Source organism: Elaeis guineensis, chromosome 3 (genome assembly GCF_000442705.2).
Source record: "Elaeis guineensis isolate ETL-2024a chromosome 3, EG11, whole genome shotgun sequence".
Lineage (NCBI taxonomy): Eukaryota > Viridiplantae > Streptophyta > Magnoliopsida > Arecales > Arecaceae > Elaeis > Elaeis guineensis.
This window is the reverse complement of record NC_025995.2, coordinates 46,443,580-46,467,695: the sequence shown is the minus strand read 5'-3', so window position 1 is coordinate 46,467,695 and position 24,116 is coordinate 46,443,580. Positions and strand designations below refer to the sequence as shown.

The window sequence follows — 24,116 nt, the reverse complement described above, 5'->3', positions numbered from 1 at the left end:
TACTTGACTATACCTAGAAGTTTTCCGTCACTAAATTAGAAATTCAGTTAGTCCAGTACCAAAGCACAGTGAGTTGCTTGCAAGTCACTGAGGTGATCTCAGGTCTAAGGGACACTTATACCTATATCCCATCAGAGATATTCTCGACAGCAAAATACTCTGGAGTTGATCACGTTCAATGATGATGTACCCTTACATCTCATCTGTATGCCATACCAGTGTCTCCACACTTCTTGGTTAAGAGGACAACCAACCTATATGGCCTACAGCGACCTATGCTCGATAGAAGCTGTCGTCCTTATTAACAGCCTATCATTTGGTCGTGAACAGTTTTAAAGACTAATCGATAAATTCTCTCTTTATCGAATCTAAATAGTCCTAAAGACTTCATCATAACAATGGAGTTCATTAGAAGATGAAAGCTTATGATGAAAATACCAAATATATTTTATTTATTAACAAATCAATTACCATACAAGATTGCTCAACCGTCAACAAGCTGACAATTGATTTTTGGGATACATTTCCCAACAACAGAGAGGTGGGCAGGTCTTCTGTGCATGTAAAAAGGATAGAAACTTCTTCTTGGGCATAAGACTTGTAAGGGGGTTCCTTAGGATTCTAGGGTTTCAAGAAGAGAAGAAAGTGAGAAGAGAATTAGTCTCATCTCTTTTGTCTTCTACCACCTCATCCTCTTAGATCCATCTTCGGCTACAGAAGAGTCTGAGTGGTTCGAAGAAGGAACACAAATCTGCCATCAAGAGGTCTCTGTACGAGCTAGCACTTTCGAAGAGACCGATCAGCACCAGAGCTTCGAGTGGACTTCCATAGAGATCGAACATCTTGTGCAACTGTGAACAATCAAGAAGATCTCTTTACCATAGTTGATAGTTGCGGTGATCAGCTACCCACGCTCTGATAAAAGATCTGATCTCTGTAGATACGATCTACCTGTGATGATCTAGTTCGTAGAAGATTTGATCTACTATCTGATTGATATGATTGATCGTACCTTAAAACTCAGATTATGCATATAATTCATATTATATGATCCTTTGTAGGTAGTTTTTAGATTTGAACTTATGCATGCGTAGAGATTAAAATATTTAATCTAGCCTCTTCTGCTAAAAATTTAAAATAAATATATGCATGAAACTATCTGTGTTCCCTTCACCCCCTTCCATCTCAATTTAAAAGGACAAAGTCCCTTGTGAAACCCCACCACCAGCCATCATTATTCATCGGAAGAAATCGATTCCCTTTTTCAAATTCGTGGGAGATTTTAGCTAATAGTCACCAGAAAAATCAGATAAGAAACTGTATTCTTTGAGTTTTCATCTTTTCCCTCTTCCTTATCCTTTGGAGACTTAATTTCAATCGACTATTGTTAGATTTTTTTTTTAAATTAAGGGCCTCTAATTTTTTTCCTATTTTTCAAGGATTCTTCTTTGATTTTTGACAACATCACTACCGACCATCGGGTGTGGAATGTCTGGTTGTGCCATTATGACCCCAACCACCATCAGCCAAGATCAATGCTGGTTGGGGCTTTCCATTATTTTGAGATTGAAGGGTGATTGTAGATCCTGTATTTTGCCCAAGAAACAAGGAGGAAGAAAAAGAAAAGAAAGAAAGAAAAAAAAAGAAAAAGAGAGAGAGAGGGAGAGAAAGAAAGAGTTTCTCTTTCTCTTCCCTCTCTTCTTCCTCTCTCTTCCTATTTTCTCTCTCTAATTTTTTTCTCTATAAAATTTTTTCTCTCTATAAAATTTTCTCTCTCTAAGATTAATTCATTGAAGATCTTCTTTTTAATGATGTTGATTAAGTTTAGTGAAAGGTCCTGATCCACGATCGTCAAACAGCATAACAGCACCCACCTTGGTATGATCCAAATATCATCAGAGTTGATCTATTTAATCTATAAGGAGCCAATTGTATCTTAATATTATTTTGATTAAATAAAGTTATTTGATGAAATTGACCTCTAATCGTTGAGCACCGTGTTAGCTTCCATCTTGACTCTTTTCAAATACTACTAATTTGATCATTCTCAATCTTTATTAAACAATCTAGTTTGATCATAAACAAATAAAATTATCATGATCAAGTCAATTTGGACCATATGATGCGACTACTATTCATCATATCTTCCTTAATTATTTACATCATCGGTGATTATTGGACTTAATCATATATAGGGGTATAGCTGTCTCGACAAAAAGATGTCTAGTAGTGAGATACTGCAATATGATGTATGAACTAAAGATTTTAAAAAAATTATGGAATTATATAGATTTGTTGGAGTACATATAATATAAGTAATACTATACTTTTTCTAGATTTATCGATAAATTATAAAATATTTTATGTATTAGATTATTTATGATTTATGAATTTAATGCATGTATTTTGAATTATCCAATATATATTTTTTAAAAATATTATATGATTTGTGATCGAATGTATTAAATTTAATATAAATCATACTGATTGATTTCAATGTCACATGATTTTATAAATTATTTGATTTGAAATATAAAATATATTTTTGAAGAAAGTATATTGATTTGAGATAAATTTTAACTCACAGCCTGACTATATATTGAACCCCGTCGGTGGGAGTTAAACGCTAATACTTTAATATCTCATTAGTGGGACAGTTAAATGCTAGTGCTTTGATATCTTGCTAGTGGAGTTTATGTGCTGATATTTTAATACCTTGCTAGTGGGATGGTTAAATACTGATACTTGATATTCTACCAATAGAGATTATATATTGATACTTTAATTTAATTCATGGCCATCGAGATGAACATACTATTTTGAAAGAAATCGATTTATGAATGGAAATAAATTTGCATGGATCTTATTTGAATAGTATTGCATATTTGAATTGATGCATCTTGCATGCTTATTTTTAGTATATTATTATTGCTGAATTTATTTAGCTAAAAATACATTGCTTACTAGACTATTTAGCTCATTACTCTTATTTTACTAGTTTTACAGATTCAAAATACTAGCTTGACTTGGGGACTCAATATGGGAGAGCGAGTTAGAGGCAAACTTTGACATTTTTATTTTAAATTATAATTTATTGAGATTTAATGCAAGATCATAGAATATTATTTTTTATTTAGTTATTTGAAATAAAGTTGAATATTGATTATTTGAATTTTGTCCTATTGTCACTTTATGATATTGGAATGAGATGCCTTGCATGTTTATAGGGAGAGTTCTCTATAAATATATGGTGGCTACCATGATCTCTGACTCATGATCTCACATAGGGGGCATGACACTTCATATATTAGTTGTCTTAGTGATTGATTGAGATCAGAATGATTGGAGAACTCAATTTGCCTCCACGGAAATTCTAAATCTTGATATTGAAATCTTGGCTAATATAATAAATCCAGATTGATATTTAAATATCGATTTTAAGTTTTATTTGTTGAATAATTTGATTTAAGAAACAAAAAATTATTGAAAGATATCGGTTAATGTGGATAATATCGTATCAGCAGATATCTCAAGTTTCGTCATTTATATTGACCGAGATAATAAGAGTGAGACTTTCACATCTCTTGCACCGGGAGGTGTCTAGTGTATATGACCAAGATCTGAGATGTTGGCTGACCAAAACATCTAACCTTGGCTGACCAAAACATCTAACCTTGAACATACCAACTTGTGCAAAGAACTAAAGGCCCAACTAGTGGTGTATTACTCATGACCTCGACGCAGGATTACACTTTCAAAAGATTCCTTAATTATCGGCTTAGAGGATGTTCTTGAGTGCTTAATGCCATCAAATATTTAGACAATCCTTTAATTGAGAAAGGATGTTTTTAACCATATCTATGGATGCGATGTTCGTCCAAAGAAATATGCAAGAAACCGTGGCTTCACTAGGACTTCCAGCCACGTCCAATGCCGATCAAGATTTAGGTACCATTAAATTTTTTTGTGAACTTCATTTAGGGGCATCCTGCTTCTGTAGGAATAATATAGTATTCTTAAGATGGTTGATTTTCCCTGTTAACGCATCTATTTCACGCCATTCGTCCACTCCTGCACAGCTATATGGGCTGCACAAATATTTCTTGATGAAGAATTATATAGAATAACTACAAACTACAAATAACCCTCTTAGACAACCCTAAAGGCCAGGTAAGCACAGTTATTACTTAGATAGGAGGCTCCTTTGGGTCTGGGTTGTATGTCTCATGCAAAAGAATGATTGATCTTTCTGCGCAACATCCACCGTTAAATCATACCTCACACAACTCTCAAAGCACTCTACAGTATTTTTTTTTTTCTGCACAGATCTCACAGCAATTATTGTGTAATCCAATGGTGCATATCGCGAAGAAAAGGATAACCATTCTTTCACCCAAAAGAACATCCCGAACCCACTCCCTTCTGGGCGGAAATTTCGTGCTAACCAACCAGCAAAAGTCTTAATTTGCCTGTATGTGTCATAAGCCTATGGCATGCGGTTAGCAACGTGCCTCGTGGACGATCCATCGAAGCCTGAACATGGCTAATCTATTATCATGTACATATGCGTGGAGATGCTCAGTAAACCTGGTTCTTTCAGGTCATCTTTTATTTTAGCATTGCTACTTCTTGATCGCATATTTATCTTCTATGCAATGCTGATATCAACGTAACATACCTCTACGTAGTATTCACCAGCAAATTCTGAAGCCTTTTCACTTGCAACATACTCAACTACAAATAAATTCCTTGCAACACCCCAAAATTAAGTGGACAAACGAAGAATTGAACAGCATGAGCTGATACACTGATATCCTTCACTGTGTTCCTCATCACCTGTTTACATCGTCTGAAGAGTAAATGGAAATGAAGAATACAAGTATGGAGGATAGCCTTCATGGAGAGCTACAATCAACAGATGCCTAACTTCCCATGTCAAACCTCCCAAGGGAAATTTTCACATCAATATCTTTCTTAAGAAAAGAACACTCACTTACCGCATCTTCTTCTAAACTCCATTTGTACCCGAAAAAGAAAAAATCTAGACTCCATCCAAGCAATGTCGATAAAAAATTTGACATGCAAAACTAGACAATTAAAAAAAAAAATTACAACTTACCAATATAATACAAGAAAGAATTAAAAATAAGCATGATGCTAGTGTTGTACAGAGGAGTGTTCTTGATATGAACGTGGCGTCTGGCTTCTTGCAGTGGTGGCAGTTGAGGTGGTAGCTGTGTTATTTGCGTTGGAAGTGGAGGGATACGTAGAACTAACATTGGAGGCAGAGGTCATGCCTGATGAGGATTCACCCAAAGAGTAGCTGGAACCACGGGGTCCATAAGGTCTTCTCCGGTATCTGGACCCAAGGATGCCAGGCCTGATGGGCTCTTCCAGTGTGCTTGGCTTTTTTGACAGAATCACCACCACCCTCTTCATGTCAGGCCTCAGCTTGGGGTCAGACTGAGTGCAAAGGAGCCCTATGTGCACACACATCGCAACTTGCTCTGGAACTGCTGTGGATCTCAGGGTAGGATCCATCATCTCCAGACTCTTCCCCTTCTTGAAGAGCTTCCATGCCTGAGCACATTATGCATAAGATAATCTGAAGGTTATAATATAAGCATACAAAAGAAAACCACAAGAAACAGAAGGTGATAGATTTTTGGATGCAAGTACACAAGAATTCATATTGTAAAGAAGGAATTTAGATATGTCCATCTTGTCATTTGCTCTCAACCAAAGTTTGTTTTGAATGACTACTGATCACTTAATGTTGGAATTACGATGATACATGGTTGGCCATTGAGTTGGTTGCTGCAATCAAACAGTTCCCATCAACTCATGCGTACAGCAGGTCCTCTTACTACCTAAAATAGTGCCTCCTTTTTGTAGGATAATTTTGGTCATCTATAAATTCCTGGTGGAAAGAGCTCATTGACAACAAAAGAACACGTGCTGTCAAGTTGATAAACAAATCAGAGGATCTAATTGTCAAGATACCTAATATTTTTTTTGTGAATAGATTATTTGATCTTAGGCTTTTATAGTAGTTGTTTTGGTCGGTAAAGCAAGAGAAGAACAAAAAGAAGCTTTTGGCTGCAAAACAACTAGGCTTCATCATCAAATTCTAAAAGTTACAAATAGTGATATCCATTGATGCAGAGGAAATCCAGATGGGTGCTTTGTCCCTTTAAAACACCAAATTCTAGTAAATCCACAATGATCTTTGGCCCAGAAAAGCTCTCCTCTTCCATTAGAAAAACTCATGGCAGCAACCATAAGTTGAATGCAATGGCCTTTGGATGTTTATCAAAGCGCAAAATAAGAAATACACAAACAATGTAAAAAGAATAATTTGTATCACAAATGACTGGCAAGCCATCCTTCTAACCATATAATGAATGAGATGCACAAGTCGACCATCAAACAGGAAATCATACTCCAAATCAGCTTAAGATGAAGATTCCCATCCAATCTTCTATACTGGAAGTGCAGCTTCTAACATCGATTAGTTTTTGTTTTTGTTATTTTTTTTATAGAAAAAGGGAACATTGATTAGTTCATCATATGGTTATATCATCTCATGAAGATTTGAAAAGTTGAATAGAATGGCCTTTGAGTGTTGGTCACAAAGGAAAAGGAGAATACTGCCAACAACTTCAAAGAGAATAAATTTAATCAGATCCTTACTTAATGTAGGGAGCAGAGAACATGTAAAGTTGTCTACTTGAAAAATGTAAAAAAAACATGCAAGTAATATATTAGAAATTAGGGAATGAGTTTTGATCCTTTACTTGACCAACATTCCATTCCTCAGGAAGAAAATAACTAGTAGATACTGTCTTTCAAATTTATGAGAGAACTCAATTTAGGATTTTGCCATACGTTTCTGCCAAAAATTCATTATCTTGGTATACAGCCCATGAAAAGGTGGCCATGCATACCTTGTACAAAGCTTGAAAGCTTTCCTGTCCTATGGTGCTCCAAAACATTAAAAATGAAGAGTAAGGGGTGAAATTAAGGATCCATTTGGTATTGCTTTTGTTTTCTATTTTTGTGTTCAGAAACCCAAGAAGAAAAATGAACAAGACTAAAACAACATGTTCGATGAAACCCTTTTGCATTTTGAATTCTTTTGTAAAATCTATAGAGTTTTTGATAACATAGGTTTATTGCTTTCAAAAATGAGTGAAAATAAAAGCAGGGAAGAGAGAACTTTTTTTGGTAAATGCTATCTTCCCCATCAATTTCCCTGTGACATTTCATCAATTTATATCAGAAACAAAAATAAAAAAACAACAGCTATGCTAAACAAGCCTTAATACCTTATTCATTTATACTCTTCTCAATTTTCTTACAGTCAACTAGGAGGCAGAAAAGCAGAGAGTGAAGTTGGTTTAGCATCCAATATACGAAAGAAATTCTGTCGTATTTGGACCAGCCTGATCTCTCTCTACAGGTGTAACCAAAGTTGGCTTGTTTATCCAAAAAGAAAAACAATGTCTGGCCTAGTTGATTGGCCAAATTATACATTCTACTATACTTTCACCCATGGAAGGCTTTAAGGGTGCGTCTCAAAATTGAAGAATACTGCAACTGGCCGGATCCATGGGGTGTGTAAGCCTCATAACCACCCACAATGACATTTCAAAAGTTTCCTACTCCAAATAAAAATTTAAGACCTCAACTCTATGCTTACCATTGCACTTGGAAATTTTCAAGCTTCTAACCTCTGGAACATCCAACCAGTTGAATTTTTTTTACACAAAAAGACAGAACCTTTCAAACAGTTGATTTTTCTCTTGAAAAGGAATAGGAAACTTTCAACCAGCTGGATGAGGGCTCCAACAACAAAACAAAAGGTGTGGATCCGTGGACCCCACCAATTTTAAGATAGTCAAAAGTAGTGCCATTATAATTGCTGTAGAGGCCTTTGGTATATCTAACAGCCACTATCATAGCTGTTATACGAGAATAATAGCCATTATATTTTTTATTTCAGCCGTTTATCTTGATAAAATGTTATATTCTAAATTCAAGTCTTCATAGCAGCTGTTCATAGAGAATAAATTTTCATGAACATTAATTTGAGCCAAGGAGAGACAAAACGAGAAGCAAGAGACAGAGAGCTTTACATACCCATTCCAGAAGGCTCTGAGCTTCCTGGTTGGGGACGAAGGAGGAATTCTTCTGCCCAGAGATGAGCTCGAGGACGACGACGCCAAAGCTGAAGACGTCGGCCTTGGTGGAGAGGGAGCCATGCATGACGTACTCAGGCGCCATGTAGCCGTTGGTGCCGGCGACGCGGGTGTTGACGTGGGTGAGGTCCTCCGCGAAGAGGCGGGCCATGCCGAAGTCGGCGATCTTGGGGACCCACCGGTCGTCCAGCAGGATGTTGCTGGCCTTGATGTCCCTGTGGATGATGGGTGTGTGCGCGTCCTCGTGCAGGTACAGCAGCCCCCGCGCCACCCCTACGATCACCTCATACCGCCGCTTCCAGTCCATCTGCACCGCCCGCCGCCGGCCAGCCTCCGACTCATCTCCTCCTCCTGCCATGCATATACACGTCAGCTCAACGTCATTAATCCACTAATAATTATCTGCTCAATTAAATTATCACAAAATTTGTAGTTGTTATTAAATATTGGATATATTGTCACCAAAAAGAGATCATGGTTTGCTTCTTTACGCAAAGCAGCCTGCGCTCTACGACTGTTTCAACTTCCGAAAGACCAGTGTCCGCTTTTGGCCACCGTTCGTTATAATCGTCGAATAGCTGATGGCTATAAAACGCCACAAGTGGCGTCAATTAGCTGGAAAGAAGAATACAGGGTCTTCTTTTCCGGTTGACTATCTTAATCCTGTGGGCGGATTATGGTAGTCTGGAAAACGATGGTATGAAACAAAGACTTGTTTCAAGAGAGAAGATACGGGAAAAGTAGAACCAGGTGACAATTGACATAGTGCACGTTACTTGGCTAACATTGTAAGCTTCAATATAAACGATACCGTGACGGAATTCCCAAGACCTTTGCCATCAAAACTAAGAACTTGGATCCAGACACGGCAAACATGGGGCCCATGGAGTTGTTGGCTTGTTGCGAGTCCACCAAGAATAAATCTTTAGAAGAAGATACTTTACGGGTCGTCCCTATAGAAATAATTACATAGGTGACGTGGAATTGTCCTGGCTCGCTCTGTTTCCTGCCTGAGCGGAAAAATGCTGAACCGCACCAGTAGCCGAGAGCGAGAGGAGTAAATACCGTTGTCATGTTGCCGAAAATCATAAAACCTATATGGTATGGAGAACTTATTAGATAGACTCACATCCTTTCTTAATTGTTAAAATAATATATTGGTTTTGTGGAAAAATCAGTTACATTGCCGATGTGTCAACCTCCTATTGTGTGCACAAGTGTATCAATTATAACTGAGAGTGAAAGGAGTGATATAAAAAGTGATATCGTGATGGAATTCCACCAACCGACGTAGGTTTTCATTGAAGAAAATCATGCTCTTGCTTACCACGTTCCATTGCTCACCCACACCATCCTCCGATTCCACATTCTACATTCTTATTCCTACAGGTGTTTTTGACGGGGATTTTGCGCTCTCATTTTTCTACTATGAATTATATTTAATTACGGAAGCTTCGAGCAAAGACTATGGTTTTTCTCAGCTCATCTCCCTGCTCACTCTGCCCCTGTGCTGTTTGATTGGCTTATGGGCCCACAGAGATCTTCTCAAGTGCGCCACCCGCCACAAGTTTGTGTGAACACAAGGAGGGCCACAAAGAAACCATGCTCTCCAAACGACAGAAATCTTAGCAGACACCTTCCAAGCAGGAGAGAAAATCTGGAAATATAGAACGACTAACAGAGTGAAAACTACTCTTAGGATGGGTGGTAAAAGGAGAAAAACATTCTTAGAGTAGCATCACATTTACAGCTCTCAATACAGGTAAAAAGTTTTTTTTAATTAAGAAAATAGTACTGAAAGTTTATAAAAGAAAAGCCAGGTCCCATGCTAGAGTTAGACAGGGATGGTAATTCTTAGTCTTTTAACAAATTTAACTTGTTTCAATCCATTATAGATCAGATTAAATTATCTATTTCATAAAATGGTTAGATGTAGATTCAGATTTTTCACCCATTTAGTAAATATGCCGGATTTAGATTGACAGATTTTTTATATATCCTGTATTGGACCCAATTCGATTGCCACCTCTAAGTTCAGATCCATAGATTACTGCTACATCATCTATCCTAGAGATGAACAGCTCTTATTCATCCCAAGAATATGACCAAATGCCTTCAATATGATACATGATGCATCATGCCTGAAAATGAAGGAGAGCATATATCATTGATGACTATCTTTGCATCACATCATTGTTCCCTCCATATTAAGGAAGAGCATATCTCCTGTTGGTGCAAAATCCCGTCGAAGTCGGAGAAGCTAGAGCTAGGATGACCGCGGCCGCTACCGGGACCTGCAAAGAAAGTCTAAACTGGAGTTGGGGGTGCTCCGGCAAGACCCTCCGACGCTCAAGTCAGTACTCTGCTTCAACAGAAATGGAGTGCTCGAGCGAAAATTTTGGCAGAGTTTCGAGATAGAGTTTAGAGCTTAGAAAAGAATGTATCTGGGGGTCCTTATTTATAGACGGAGAGCGTAACTGACTGACAGCGACGTCTGTAACCATTTGGAAGTGGGCCATTCAGAGACGTGCGGAGTTTGTTACGGAGAGTAGTGGCGTCAGAGGTCGCCCAAGGTCACGTGGAGCTTGCTGCGGAGAGTGGAGTGGTGTCCGTTGTCGTGACTTGCCAGAGAGTGGTGGAGCTGCATGGAATCCATTGCAGAGAGTGGAGCAGGGTAACACTCTTGTCGTGGCTTGTCAGAGAGTTTGGATCCATCGGTTGAAGTTCGACTGGGATGCCTGATTGAGCAGAATGGCTCTTCACATCATCGTTCTGGGAGAGGCTCGCATGTTCCGAGGTCGCTGACGTTCCAGACGGGAGTCACCTACCGCAGGAGCTCGGATGGAGATTTTCTGTTGGCGGAGTCCGGGGAAGTCCGATCACTAGGAAAGTCCATTTGGAATTTATCTGATGTGGAGGCTCATCCGAAGATCGTCCGCTGGGGAAGCCCGATTTTACGGGGAGCCTGATAAGAGGTCGGTCGGCGATGGACTTCAGATAATGCTGGGGAGGCTCGGCAGACATCGGGGGCGATCGGCCATCGCAGGGATCCCGCTGCTGGAGCTCATCTGTCATAGAAGCTCGTCCAGAATCCATCCACTAGAGAAGTTCGGACGGGATTCGGTTCTCGCGAGAGGTCGAAAGGGGGCCGTTTGTTGTAGGAGCTCGGGCGAGGACCAGTTGTCATGAAAAATCAGAGTAGTGTCTCGTTGTAGAAGTTCGTCCGGAATCCCCTCGCTACGGAGTAGCTCAGCTGAGGTCTATCTGTAACAGAAGTTCGAAAAAATTTTGTTCATAGTAGAGGCTCGAATGAAATTTTCTTACAGTACACGTTTGGGGTAGACAGCCCGTTGTAGGTGTTCGGAGTAGATCGTTCGTAGTAGAAGTTTGGCTCTCGCGGGAGCCCGATTAGGATCCGGGGGGTGGTCGACCACCGTAGAAACTCAGGTGGAGTCTGATTACCGTAGAACTCTCGTTGTCGGGGAAGCTCGGACGCTGACGAAGTCCGAAAGAAGTGCGGAGGGTAGTTGGTTGCTGTAGAAGGTCGGCTGACAGTGAGCTCCAGAGGGCCTTCGGGGCAGCCCGATGGATGAATGCAGAAGTTTATTGTCGGAGAAGTCCGGACGATCGAGGAGGTTCAGAGAGGCACCACGCACAAGGTCGGGAGCCGGAAGAGCGCAGGAAGGATCGGTCCTTTACAAGCTTCGGTCGGGGGGGTATTTTATACCCAACACCAGTCCCCCTACTTCCGAGTTCAGGCTACGAATGAAGAAAGTATAGAGAAATTCTCACGACCGAAGCTGTCCCCCTCGATTTCTGTGCTTGGCGGTTGCGAGATATTTGACGTTCGGCACGCTGGTACTGGAGCCCTTTCAGAAAAGATTTTTTTTTTTGAATTTCCGCCAGGGCGTGGCTCTAGGTACGGCGTAATAATGACTTTGTCAGCTGCCTGCCATTTCCAACAGTCTGTCAAGGTGGGTGGGACACGCGGTGAATGCAGGCCGGCCAGCGGAGATCCACAATCATAATTGCGCCGGATCCCGGAGTCTATTTAAACACATTCTCCTCCTTCATGGGTTTCACTTTGCTTGAGAGAATTTCTCGGTTCCCCTCCTCTTCCCCGAGAGCTCCAGTTTCCTCTAGCATCCTTCCCGGCCTTAGACGTTCTCCGAGTCGACCTCCGTCGTCCTCGCCGTCCCCCTGTGCTCCTGGGATCGATGTAGGTTAGTTCCGAAACTTTCTGTTGTTTTCCCATCCTTTCTTCTTTGTATTCTGTTTATTTAACTTTCTCGGGGGCCTGTCTGCTATTTTTCCCAAATTTTTTAGGATTTTTGTGGCTTCCGTTTGATCCAAAATATCTTCTGATATCTCCTCTTCTAGCAATTCTAGGAGTTCGTCAGCCTCGGTTCCCCATAGTACTGGTACCGTAGACGAACTCGTAGCTAGGACCGAACCTTGTCCGGCCTTTGCGCCGGATACTATCCCCGGCTCCTTGACTCCGGATGAGCTCTCACTGATAAGGATTCAGTATGGAGTTCCTCCGAAGTACGAGCTGGAGCTTCCCAGGCCATCTGACTGGGCTAGCACCCCTCCTCTCGGCCGCTTCTGTCTGTACCAGGAGGCCTTCCGTGCCGGACTTCGGCTCCCACTGCCGTCCTTTGTTGTTGCTCTCTTTCATTTTCTGAACATTTCTCTAGTTTTCGTCGTGCCGAACTCCTTTAGGTTTTTGATAGGGTTTCTTTCCCTTTGTAGTTTAGCCGAAGTTCGGCCGACTCTTTCTTTATTTAGGAACTTCTACATCTTCAAGCGTCATCCCTTGGCAAAAGATTGATGGTACTTCTCCCCCCAATTCGGAAGAAAGGGGTTGCTGAAAGGTGCCCCCTCTTCTGTCTATAATTGGAAGGAGATGTTCTTCTACGTCCGGTGCCCGACCTTAGAGCTAGGGTTACCCCCTTGGGGTTCTCTGAGGGATTCCGCCCGTCGGACCTCTAGCCTGGAAAGGGACGACCTCGATGCCTTAAAAAAACTCGAGGCCTATCGAGCCCCCCTCCTCCCCGAACTTCTGAGGGAACAACTTTTATTCAACATCGGCCTGAGCCCCCTTAACCCTGCCGGTATCTCTCCCCTTTTTATTTCTTTTTTCTCTTCTTCTTCTTTTTTTGTACTTCCCCTTCTTCTTATTCCATCTCGAAGCCATGCTGATCTTCTTTTATCGCAGACATGGATGCAAGCATGGCTCGGAGGTTAGCCCAGGGTCTCAAGACCCACAAGAGAAAGGATACCTCAACTTCGGGGTCGGTGAAGAAAGCCAGGACAGAGGGGACAAGCTCGGCCGTGCTTGCTCCGATGCCCGTCGCCGTCGAAGCTCCTTCCGACGCCGAACCTGAAGTCCCCCGAACCCTTTCACAGAGCTCCCCGGCCGAGGGTCCCATTTCGGAGGTTCGTCCCGAGAGGGCGCCCGGGGCCGAAGGGAGGAAGAGAAAGAAGATCCTAGCTCGGAGAAGCCGCAGTCGCAGGGCTGCCGCCGAGGGGGTCGGCGGCTCCGAGGAAGACCTGAGGGAAATCCCTTCAACAACAGGGACTTAATAAAGAGGCTGGTCGAAGGGTGCATTCTGCCCGAGGTCGTCAAGAGGATCATCCTTGCTGATCCCGAGCTGTGGATCTGGGACTCTTGGGATCTTTCCTCGAAGTAGGCTAACTCACCTTTTTCCTCTCTCTCCTGCTTCTTCAACTTATTCTCCAGCCCTCATATCGACTCCCCGACCTTTCTTACAGATTGGGCATCAGCTCATCGCCAATGTCGAGGCGGCGAAGATCACCAAGAGGGAGGCAGCTCGGGCAGAAGAAGGTCGCCTAGCCGGGGCCGCTCGCCTTGAGGAGAAGATCGCCGAGGTCCTGAGCCTCCAGGAGGTGCTAGAAAAGGAGGGACAAACCTTGTCCGATCTAAGGATCGCCTTGGAGGAGGAGAGAGAGAAGGCTGAGGCCGAGGTCTCCGCATTGAGGGCACAGGTTTTCGAGCTGAAGGAGCAGGTTTTCGAGCTGAAGGCACGGATTCCATCTCTGGTCTCGGAGACAAGGGCTCGAGCGGTGGAGGAGTTCAAAGCCTCCTCTGAGATGGAGGATTTAAAGATCCAGTTCGGCCAGGACGCCTTCATCAAGGGGTTTGAACTCTACCAAGAGAAGGTAGCTGGAAGGTTTCCCGAATTGAATCTCGGCTTCCTGAATGAGGCGTCCGATGATGAAGTCGGACCATCCGGAGTCGCCGCCGATCCTCTTCCAGTCGGGACCTCGTAGACTGCCGTGGCCACCGCTGACGATCTTCCGGGGATGCCGACCCCCTCTACTTCTAACCCAGAGGTCCGGAACCTCTAGTTTTGTATTTTTCCTTTGTGGTGATTTTTTCCTCGTTCTCTTGTACTTGAAATTTATTTGATCAATGAAGCCGGATTTGTCTTTACGGAGGGTCCCCCCCTCTCTTTTTTTTGTATCCTTTTCCTTCTTTTTATCTTCTGGCATTAATTTGAGTCGTGGCGCTCTTGTCCTCCAACGACAGTGTCCTGCCGAAGCTCTTCCCTTGTCGGAGGATATTCCCTTGAAGTCGATGATACGAGACCTCCAAAGGGAAGTTCGTCAATTGACAAGAAAATCCAAGAAGCTGGAAGATGAACTTCACCGGCTGAGGGAGAGCCATTCAGAGGCCACCGCGGAGGCTACTCGCTTTCGAGACCTCCACAAGAAAAGTTTCATGGAATACACCAAAAGGAAAGCCGACTTCATCACGGAGCTTGAGGAACTCTGTAAACGTGCCAGCGATCGGTCTTGGACTCAGGCCTCCAAGATCAGCTCCCTTAAAGTCAAGCTGGCGGCCGCACAGGAGAAGATCGGCCGGCTGGAAGGGAGCTCATCCCGGCTTACAGTCCAGACTGACCGCGACCAAGACTGGTCGAAGAGGTTCTCCGACCTTCAAAAATAGCTGCGGGACGTCAAGGTGACTTACGACACCCACCGAATCGGCTGGAGCAGATAAGTAGAGGACTACTGAAAGAAGCTCCAGACGGTGACTGACGAAGTTGCCCACCTTCAAAGGCAGCTGTCCGAGAGAGTCCAGCTTGTCCCCGCACAAGGTTCTGATGAGCTTTGCTCCTTGAGGGGGACTATGGCGGAACTGTCTGTAGCCCTTGGGTGGGAGAAAGCCGAATTACAGCGGCTAAAAGTTCAGCTGGTCCACGAGCAGCAGGCAGTCAAAGACGTCGAGGCGGAGTCCGAGGTATTGAGGAGGAGACTTCGAGAGTCGAAGGACGAGCACCGGCGGTTCCACCGAATGTTCCAGGATATGCTGCTGAAAGAGATGGAACTAGAAGAGAAAGTCAAAAATTTAAGACAATCCATAGCAGGAGCCGGAACCGAGAGCTCGAAGTCGGAAGAAACTGGGCTTCCTTAGAGCCTCTTTTTCTTTTCTTTTTCTTTTTCTTTTTATTTTTGGCCTTTAAGATTTTGTAATGTGTACTTCACCAATGAAATGAAAATGAAATTGTCTATTACCTTGTCCATTCTGGTATTAAATGGTTGTTTACCAAACTCCATTTGTCTTCTGTCTTGTTTGGCGTCAATGTAGTTCATAATCCCTCACCGGTTCTTGCTTTGAGTCGTCGTTTGCCGAACTTCTTTTGTCTTCCGTCTTGTTCGATGCCGACATAGTTTGAAGGTTCCTGATCATTGTCGTATCGATTTGCCCTTAGGGACCAGAGATTTTTGACAAAGGTTTTCTCTTTCATCGAGACGAGGTCCCTTGTGCCTTTGATATAGTTCGTTTTTCACCTATCGTCGGTGTAGTTCATCGTTTTTTCTTTTCGCCTCTCCTTTTCTTCTGTGTTTGAGTGAGGGTCTTCCCTCTACTCTTGACGGGGTCATGAGAGTGTAGAGGAGTCATTAAGGAAGCTTTCCTCCTTGTCGATCAATCGAGTCTTTGCTTGCGTTGGGACGAGGTCCTCCCCTTATTCCCGACAGCTAATTTCAGCTCGTGTTAGGATGAGGTTCTCCTCCTGTTCCTAACAAGACTGTGGGGGCACATAAGGGCCATTGTAAGGGCCTCTCCCCCATCCGATCTTTAAGAAATCGGGCCTTCGACTTTGCTCATGTTAGGACGAGGTTCTCCTCCTGTTCCTAACAAGACTGTGGGGGCACATAAGGGCCATTGTAAGGGCCTCTCCCCCCATCCGGTCTGTAAGAAATCAGACCTTCGACTTTGCTCATGTTAGGATAAGTTTCTCCTCCTGTTCCTAACAAGGCTGTGGGGGCACATAAGGGCCGTTGTAAGGACCTCTCCTCCCATTCGGTCTTTAAGAAATTGGGCCTTCGACTTTGCTCATGTTAGGACGAGGTTCTCCTCCTATTCCTAACAAGGCTGTGGGGGCACATAAAGGCCGTTGTAAGGGCCTCTCCCCCCATCCGATCTTTAAGAAATCAAACATTCGACTTTGCTCATGTTAGGACGAGGTTCTCCTCCTATTCCTAACAAGGCTGTGGGGACATATAAGGGCCGTTGTAAGGGCCTCTCCCCCCATCCGGTCTTTAAGAAATCGGGCCTTCGACTTTGCTCATGTTAGGACGAGGTTCTCCTCCTGTTCCTAACAAGGCTGTGGGAGCATATAAAGACCGTTGTAAGGGCCTCTCCCCCCATCCGGTCTTTAAGAAACCTGGCCTTCGACTTTGCTCATGTTAGGACGAGGTTCTCCTCCTGTTCCTAACGTGCTTAATTTCGTTTGTATGGGGGAATTATCTCCTGTCGTTATAAGCTCATACCAAAAGAAAAAATGCGCAAATATGAAAAGAATTTTCATTCAGGGCAAAGTTGTTGGTAATATATTCGTAGATTTTTCGAATCCTATAGCCGCAGAAGGTCTGCTCCCCATCGGGGTCCCCCCGAGATGGAGTTGATAATCCCAATTGGAGACCGATCTCCTGGCTGCTCCTCCCTCCTTGGCGGTTCTGACTGCGGCAGGGCCCTAGACCGATCTTCTCTTCCTTCAGGCCGACGTCAAATGAATCTGTCGAGCCGACCTCGTCTGATAAGCTCCTCGATCTCGTCTCGGAGCTGAATACATTCCTCCGTATCGTGGCCGTGGTTACGATGATAGAGGCAGAATTTGTTCGGGTTGCACTTTTCGGGGTGCGAGCGCATCCTCTCTGGCCTTGGAAGCTGCTCCCTAACCTCCATCAGCACTTGAGTTTTCGATGCGTTGAGAGGGACGTAGCTATGGAATCTTCCAGGAGGAGAGCCTCGCCGAACTTGACAGTCTGGGCTTCTCTGTTTACGGGCTCAGGGAGGAGTCCGGACGTGCCTATGTCCAAGAGAAGTTCGAGAACGTGGTCGAGCTTCACTCGGCCCTTTTTCGACTGCAGGCTTGCTCGAGTCTCCTGCCTGTCGCTCCCTCGCGGTCTCCTCATCCTTCATCTTGAAGGCTTCTTCTGCTCGGGCATATCCTTCGGCCCGAGCCAGCAAATTGGCAAAATCCCTGAGGTACTTCTTTTTCAGGGAGAATAGAAGGTCATTCTTTTGAAGGCCGCCTTTCAGAGCGGCCATCGCGACCGATTGGTCCAAGTTTCGGACCTCCAATGCGGCGACATTGAAACGGTTGACGTAAGCCCGGATGGACTCCCCCTCCCTCTGCTTGATGTTGATGAGGGACTCTGAACCTCTTTGAGGACGCCGGCTGCTAACAAAATGAGCCACAAACTGGTGGCTCATCTGATCAAAGGAAAAGATGATACCCGACTTCAATGTCGAGTACCAGTTCCTTGCTGCTTCCTTTAAGGTGGATGGAAAAGCTCGGCACAGGATGGCGTCTGGCACGCCATGGAGCAGCATCATTATCCGGAAGGCCTCCAGATGGTCGATTGGGTCCGAGGTCCCATCGTAGCTTTCGAATTGAGGGAGCTTAAAGTTTGGCGGGATTGGTTCCTGCATGATTATTTGAGAGAAGGGAGGGTCAGTACAGATATCCTCACCATAAGCAAGGAGAGCGTGAAGGAGTTCTTCGATCCACCGGTTCATCTCCTAGAGCCTTCGATTCAGAAAGTTCTCTCGACTGCGGGTCTCGAGGGTCTTCGGACAGAATGGAGGTAAAGATCTTCCAGGAGTAGAATCGTGATCGGACTGAGAGCTCTCCACCCTCGGATTCGTCTTTCCGAGAAAGATGGGGCGACTGGCCCAAGTGGCCCGCCCTACCGTTGGATTTTAGAATTCCGACGACGTTCTCTCCAACCGCACCGATGCCTGCGGCTGTTGTTGCTGTTGCATAGCTTGCACCGCTTCAGCGAGGCCTCTGACCTGCTGAACCAGCAGGTCGAATTGCTCCGCGCCGACCGCCGTCGTCGTCGGAGGAGGAGCCTGAAAAACTGGAGGTGAGGCCGGAGCCTGAGATCTGGCCGCGAAGGTCATGGATCGCCTGGTGGATGCTTTGCGGGGAGGCATCGGGTGAAGATCTAGTAGAGGAAGGAGAAGAGGATGTCGGAGAAGATGATCGGGATCAGTCCCATTGAGTACTCTTTTAAGAACAAGGGGACTGCGAAGACACACGGCCCTTCCTTTAGCGCCAATTCTATTGGTGCAGAATCCCATCGAAGTCGGAGAAGCTGGAGCTGGGATGACCGCGGCTGCTACCGAGACCTGCAAAGAAAGTCTAAATCGAAGTTGGGGGTGCTCCGGCAAGACCCTCCGACGCTCAAGTCAGTACTCTGCTTCAACAAAAATGGAGTACTCGAGCTGAAATTTTGGTAGAGTTTCGAAATAGAGTTTAGAGCTTAGAAAAGAACGTATCTGGGGATCCTTATTTATAGACGGAGAGCGTAATTGACTGACAGCGACGTCTGTAACCATCTGAAAGTGGGCCATTCAGAGACGTGTGGAGTTTGTTACGGAGAGTAGTGGCGTCAGAGGTCGCCTAGGGCCACGTAGAGCTTGCTGTGGAGAGTGGAGTGGTGTCCGTTATCGTGACTTACCAGAGAGTGGTGGAGCTGCGTAGAATCTGTTGCAGAGAGTGGAGCAGGGTGACGGCTCTTGTCGTGGCTTGTTAGAGAGTTCGGATCCGTCGGTTGAAGCTCGGTTGGGACACCTGATGGAGCAGAATGGCTCTTCACATCATCGTTCCAGGAGAGGCTCGGATGTTCTGAGGTCACTGACGTTTCAGGCGGGAGTCACCTGCCGTAGGAGCTCGGATGGAGATTTTCTGTTGGCGGAGTCCGGGGAAGTCCGATCGCTAGGGAAGTCCGTCTGGAATTTATCTGATGTGGAGGCTCATCCGAAGATCGTCCGCTGGGGAAGTCCGATTTTACGGGGAGCCTGATAGGAGGTCGGTCGGTGATGGACTTTGGATAGCGCTAGGGAGGCTCGGCAGACATCGGGGACGATCGGCCATCGCAGGGATCCCGCTGTTAGAGCTCGTCCGTCATAGAAGCTCGTCCGGAATCCATCCGTTGGAGAAGTTCGGACGGGATCCGGTTTTCGCGAGAGGTCGAAAGGGGGCCGTTTGTTGTAGGAGCTCGGGCGAGGACCAGTTGTCATGGAAAATCGGAGTAGTGTCCCGTTGTAGAAGTTCGTTCGAAATCCCCTCGCTACGGAGTAGCTCAGCTGAGGTTTACCTGTAATAGAAGTTCGAAAAAATTTTGTTCATAGTAGAGGCTCGAATAGAATTTGCTTACAGTAGACGTTTGGGATAGACAGCCCGCTGTAGGTGTTCGGAGTAAACCGTTCGTAGTAGAAGTTTGGCTCTCGCGGGAGCCCGATTAGGATCCGAGGGGTGGTCGACCACCGTAGAAACTTGGGTGGAGTCTGGTTACCATAGAACTCTCGTTGTCGAGGAAGCTCGGACGCTGACGAAGTTCGAAAGAAGTGCGAAGGGTAGTTGGTTGCTGTAGAAGATCGGCTGATAGTGAGCCCCAGAGGGCCTTCGGGGCGGCCCGATGGACGAATGCAGAAGTTCATTGTCGGAGAAGTCCGGACGATCGAGGAGGTTCGAAGAGGCGCCACGCACAAGGTCGGGAGCCGGAAGAGCGTAGGAAGGATCGGTCCTTTACAAGCTTCGGCCGGGGGGTATTTTATACCCAACATCTCCAATGACAGGTTCTAATTAAATTATTAAAACTAAACAAAACAAAAAAAAAAGACAGGTTCCAAATTCGGCAACTATCTCACTAATCCATGTCTTAAAACAGTTTAACTAATGTAGAATACAAACGGTCCTGTGAAACCAAATTAACCAATGGTTTTGGCCATCAACACCACATCCCCCCACCCCACATATATAAAACGTTTGGAACTAAACAAAATGATGTATGGATAATACAGATTAAAATAAATAAATAAAAAGATGTAACCATATAATAAGCGAACAGCTTTACCTTGTGTTGCGGCCAATCGCCTCGTCGCCCGATCGCCGGGAAGCGTGCACCTGCAAAAGGAAGTCCGCACTGACCGGAGGCGGCTCCGGTGGGGACCCTCCGACGGTCAAGTCAGAGAGGTGACTGGGCAACAGTGAAATGCAGACAGAGAGCTCTGAGAGGGAGAGAGAGAGAGAGGCGAGCCTGCGTATGTGGGAGAGACGGGCGGATCGACCCCTTGCACTGTTGCCTTCCCCGGTATATATAGTGGAGCACGGTATGGCGCCGTTATCAATGGCGCGGACGAGTGAGGAACTGTCAACTCACTGTAGACTGTCAGAGCCGCCGTGAAAATGTCATGTCGCCGTGTGGCCGTCTAATCACCAGGGTTGACTTCGCTCTCGGCGGGACAATGCCCCTGGGGAACTGTGCCGCATGTCCGTGTCAGAGCTGACAAGGTCCGGCGGCTGTACGGCGATGGGAGGAGACGGCCGACCCTTAGTCGGTGGCCAGCAGAGTGGCGTCGGGTTCCTCCGTCAGTCGGCGAGTTTCATGTGAGTCGGCCTCTGGGTCCGGTCAATCGGGAGAGATACGCCCGACATACCTCCAGTCGGCGATTGGGCCATTGGAAAGCCGTCAGTAGCGTCCGTTAGTCGGTCACTCCCGGCTTTCAGTCGGAGACGGTCAGTCGGGCCGACAGCCGGTCGGGCCCTCCGATAGTCGGTCGGTAGGTCGGTGGGTATCCCCCAACACCTTGGAAGAAAGAAGACTGGCATATAACTAAGATGAGCTACTCATGGAGGACCAACTAAATCATAATGGGTGACCTATACTAGCCTTGCTCATAAATAGATAGCTATCAAGATAAAATATCGAGCTATAATCTCAACAACGTCAATTAAGACTTCCCATAACCAGCATTTTTCTTTCTTCAATAAATATGATTTATGTATCTATCCAAAGAAAATGTGGTTTGTACAACTTATTTTTTTTTTTTCAATCAAAATAAATAAATAAATAATTCTAAAGCATGATTTTATTGTCGCTCCAATCCGAGTTTGGTGATTGGCGAGATGATATACGGAATGTGCCAGCGACTGTACCTGCACCAATCGCTAAGACGATGGTACTGAGAATGAACACTCCGAGCATAACGTTATTTGCTCGTAAAATCTGCCATATGGCACATAAATATTTTATGCGGGTATGGGCCAAAAACCAGCTCATATTTAAAAAAAAAAATTAGTGTAATTTTTTTTTTTCGTGTGCTGCCCGGTTCCGCACGAGAGCCATCCACCACATGCGGTGCATAAAAAATTTTTCTATTAAAAAGCTTCTTATGACGTCACCCTGCCATCAGGTGTCGTCCTTCCTGCCTTCGTACTCTACGGTGAACGGGCAGCGATTCACATCGTAGGAGACGGACCGTGAACCCGGCAGGCCTTATAACCGCGTGAAATAAACAATGGTTAACGGCTGACCTTTTCTATCGTCCTTTTCTTTTTTTTGTAATTTTAAAGAAAAATAGAATGAAAAAAATTATCGGAAAAAGGGAAAAAAAAAAAGCCTTAGGAGAAGAAGAGAGAGAGAGAGAGAGAGATTGGGGAAGCTTACGGTGGGAGAAGAGGAGCTTGTCGAGGCTCTCGTTGGGGACGTACTCGTAGACGAGGAGCCTCTCCTCGGCGTGGGCGCAGTAGCCGTAGAGATTGACCACGTTCCGGTGCTGCACCCGCGACAGCAGCATCGCCTCGTTCGTGAACTCCTTTCCCCCCTGCCTCGACCCCCGATCCAGCCTCTTCACCGCCACGTCTCTCCCATCCTCCAACCTCCCCTACAAAACCAACCAATTCGATTCAGTCATCGGATTTAATTCCCCAGATCCTGTTACTTCTTCTCCAAAAAAAAATCCGATCAAAAATAAGAAATAGATCTCATCATCATCACACACCTTCTTACCTTAAAAACCGGTCCGAATCCGCCCTGTCCGAGCCTCTGCTTGGGGTTGAAATTATGGGTGGCAGCCACCAGCGTCTCGTACTTGAACACCTTTTGTTCCCTGGCGGCGATCGTCTCCAAGTCCTCTTCCTCTTTTGCCTCTGTTTTTGTTTTTCAGTATTCAATCCAAATCAAAACCCTCCCACAAATTGGACTTAATAAGAAGACTAAAAACGATATAGGACCTAATCGGAAAAAAAGAAAACGATCTATCGAATCGAATCAGCTACCTCTGCTACGACGACGAAAGAAGGTCTTCATGAGGTTCTCCAGAAATCTCCGTAGTTTCATCCGCTCAGACAAGTTGCTGCTAAGATCCGAATTGATATATAGGTAGATGCTAGGTTTGGTTTAGGAGGTGGATAGGATGAGCTAATGAATTAGCCCATTGGCGGCTTGAGGGATTAATCGACAAGTAAGTTGTTCTGCTACTCTTTCTCCCTTTATTTAAAAATAATGGCCATCTTCTGTGATGAGGGTGCTTGGAGACGGACGCGGTTAGCAAAGTGTCTGGCAAGCCTGGGAGCGGTAAATGGGGGAAGAGAGAGAGAGAGAGGGAACAAAATTGTGCAGTACTACATGTTTTTATCCCGATACGGTGGTCTCTGCTTTCACCGCAACGAGCCCTCCGCTGCTCTCTTTGCTTTCACCTGCTGACCCCGCGAATACGCGAGACAGCAGCTTGACCACATCTGCTACTAGAAACGGGTCAGACTTGGTTAACTCAAATATTTTTCCCTGCTAACGAATGACGCCTGACCAGGACATGCCGGACCCTAATCTAACGGCGTTCCTTTTGTATTTTGACTTCCGACAGAGGAGAAAGTCCCTAGATGATTGGAACAAGTTAGAAAAGAATCTTAGATCCAGCAGGATATCAATGTTCAAGCAAATTTGTCCTCAACTTGAAGTGCTCGAGCATGGATTGGGATTGTGTTCTAACAAATTTGTTGCCTCCAAAATCCAATCCTGGGGTCAAAAGGTTTTTGATAGGCTAGCACTTCAGACAAAGAAAAGACCTGCTAAATTGGCTTTGGCCGGGCTTTTCAATGCCCAAGTTAAAAAAAGACTCAAGGGTGAGGGTGAAACTCGATCGAATATGAATTAGATATCAACATATTCATATATATATTTATTTTATCTGATAAATATAAATATAAATACTATTTAGACGTAAAAATTTATATTCATATCTATTTTAAATAGATATGAGTACAATTCAGATACAGAAAGTATTGATATAATTATGAATATAAGTTAGATAATTAAACTTTAAACTTATAAAATTAAAGATATTACCAAATAGGTGATAAATTAAGTTAATAGTATATTTATATAATTATATATCTTTTAAAAAATTAATAAATATATATATAATTATATATAGTTACCTATAAATTCGGATATTCGGATACAAATCGAATAGTTGTCTATCCAAATCCATATCTATATTTTTACTGATGGATATTGATATGGATATTAATCGGATTCTTAAATTTTCATCAACATCTAAATTTATTTTAATACAAAAATAGATCTGAG

At 44.4% G+C, this 24,116-nt stretch overlaps 1 protein-coding gene across 1 annotated transcript; it reads right to left on the bottom strand.

Annotated features, from left to right (window-relative positions):
- Positions 1-4,783: 4,783 nt before the first annotated feature.
- LOC105036299 (cysteine-rich receptor-like protein kinase 43) lies at positions 4,784-23,136 on the bottom strand. Its single transcript, XM_010912063.4, has 5 exons — positions 22,805-23,136; positions 22,536-22,675; positions 22,194-22,410; positions 8,143-8,552; positions 4,784-5,580 (listed from the first exon to the last, which is right to left on the bottom strand). The coding sequence occupies exons 1-5, from the start codon at positions 22,863-22,865 to the stop codon at positions 5,158-5,160; spliced, it is 1,251 nt and encodes a 416-aa protein (XP_010910365.1). The 5' UTR covers positions 22,866-23,136; the 3' UTR covers positions 4,784-5,157.
- Positions 23,137-24,116: the final 980 nt, after the last annotated feature.